The 1,614-nt window shown below is 38.8% G+C and overlaps 1 protein-coding gene across 1 annotated transcript in view; it reads left to right on the forward strand.

Moving 5' to 3' along the window:
• The window catches only part of LOC106877786 (uncharacterized), a 15,368-nt gene that overhangs the window by 8,117 nt on the left and 5,637 nt on the right, over nt 1-1,614 (forward strand). The window contains exons 2-3 of the mRNA XM_014926796.2: nt 1,321-1,484; nt 1,539-1,546. Coding sequence (XP_014782282.2) covers nt 1,321-1,484; nt 1,539-1,546 — 172 coding nt within the window. The remainder of the gene's footprint in view (nt 1-1,320; nt 1,485-1,538; nt 1,547-1,614) is intronic.

Consider the following 1,614-nt stretch of genomic DNA (forward strand, 5'->3'; position numbering starts at 1 on the left):
CGTGGCCGTTGCCAGTACCGTCTGACCGGCTTCCGTAGGATTTTCGAGCGAGATCGTTGCCAGTACCCCTGGACTGGCTTATGCGGGTGGCACATAAAAGACACCATTTCAAGCGTGGCCGTTGCCAGTATCGCCTGACTGGCCTTCGTGCAGGTGACACATAAAAGCATCTACTACACTCTCTGAGTGGTTGGCGTTAGGAAGGGCATCCAGCTGTAGAAACTCTGCCAAATTTAGATTGGAGTCTGGTGTTGCCATCCGGTTTCACCAGTCCTCAGTCAAGTCGTCCAACCCATGCTAGCATGGAAAGCGGACGTTAAACAATGATGAGGATGATGATGATGATATATATAAACATATATATATAAACATATATTTGTGTGTATAGATATATACATAGGCGCAGGCATGGCTATGTGGTAAGAAGCTTGCTTCCCAGCCACATGGTTCTGAGTTCAGTCCCATTGCATGCCACCTTGGGCAAGCATATCTTCTACAATAGCCTTGGGCTGACCAAAGCCTTGCGAGTGAATTTGGTAGATGGAAACTAAAAGAAACCTGTCATATATATATATATATATATGTATGTATATGTTTGCATGTCTGTGTTTGTACCCCGCACCATTGCTTGAAAACTGATGTTGGTGTGTTTACATCCCTGTAACATAGTGGTTCAGCAAAAGAGACTGATAGAATAAGTATTAGGCTTACAAAGAATAAGTCCTAGGGTTGATTTGTTCAACTAAAGGTGGTGCTCCAGCATGGCTGCAGTCAGATGACTGAAACAATTAAAAAAAATAAAAGAAAGAATATGTATGTGTACACACACATATGCACATAAATATAAAACAAGGTGGAAAAAATAGTACTCAAATACCGAAGGTAGAGCAACGTGCTTTTTTATTAAAGTTGATAAAACATCACAAAACTGCGATATTTTTCCAGCCTTAATAAAAAAAATTATATGTATGTGTATATATATGAGTGTGTGCATGTGTGCGTGGCACGTGCTTGTTTTGTTGGCTGGTCTGAGATGATGACTAGTTGAGTTGATGAATGAAAACATGTTTCTTGGTCTGCATGGAAAAGTAACTGAATGACACCTGCAAACATTTAATAGAAGATTTTTATTATCACTCATAAAGTCAAACTGCATTGGTCTTTTATTAATGACAACAGCAATAATTACACACTGGGAGAGAGATATTCTGCTTGAAGCTTACAGATGCAGCAACGTGGCTGGTTCAACATAACCAGATTCCTGTCTTATAATCCATTCTTTTCTATCATTTCTTTTTTCTCATTTTTTTTTTTATTCAGATATTTTACACTCCATTTACCAATAATCACGAGAGACAATTGAAGAAAACAATTTCGGAACCTTTCATTTGCACCAAATCCAAATCAGAAGAAGATTCTGCCAAGACCAAAAGCTGTGTAGATTTCTTACCAAAACTTGAGAAGAATTTTGGAAACAATTCCACGTAAGAAGCAACATTTCCATTGTATGAAATTTCTATTTCTTCAACTAATTTCAGGGCAACAGGCACATGGCCAAATGTGTGTGTGTATGTGTGTGTGTGTGTGTGTGTGTGTGTGTATGCATGTATGTAT

This window comes from Octopus bimaculoides, chromosome 21 (assembly GCF_001194135.2).
Source record: "Octopus bimaculoides isolate UCB-OBI-ISO-001 chromosome 21, ASM119413v2, whole genome shotgun sequence".
NCBI classification, from domain to species: domain Eukaryota; kingdom Metazoa; phylum Mollusca; class Cephalopoda; order Octopoda; family Octopodidae; genus Octopus; species Octopus bimaculoides.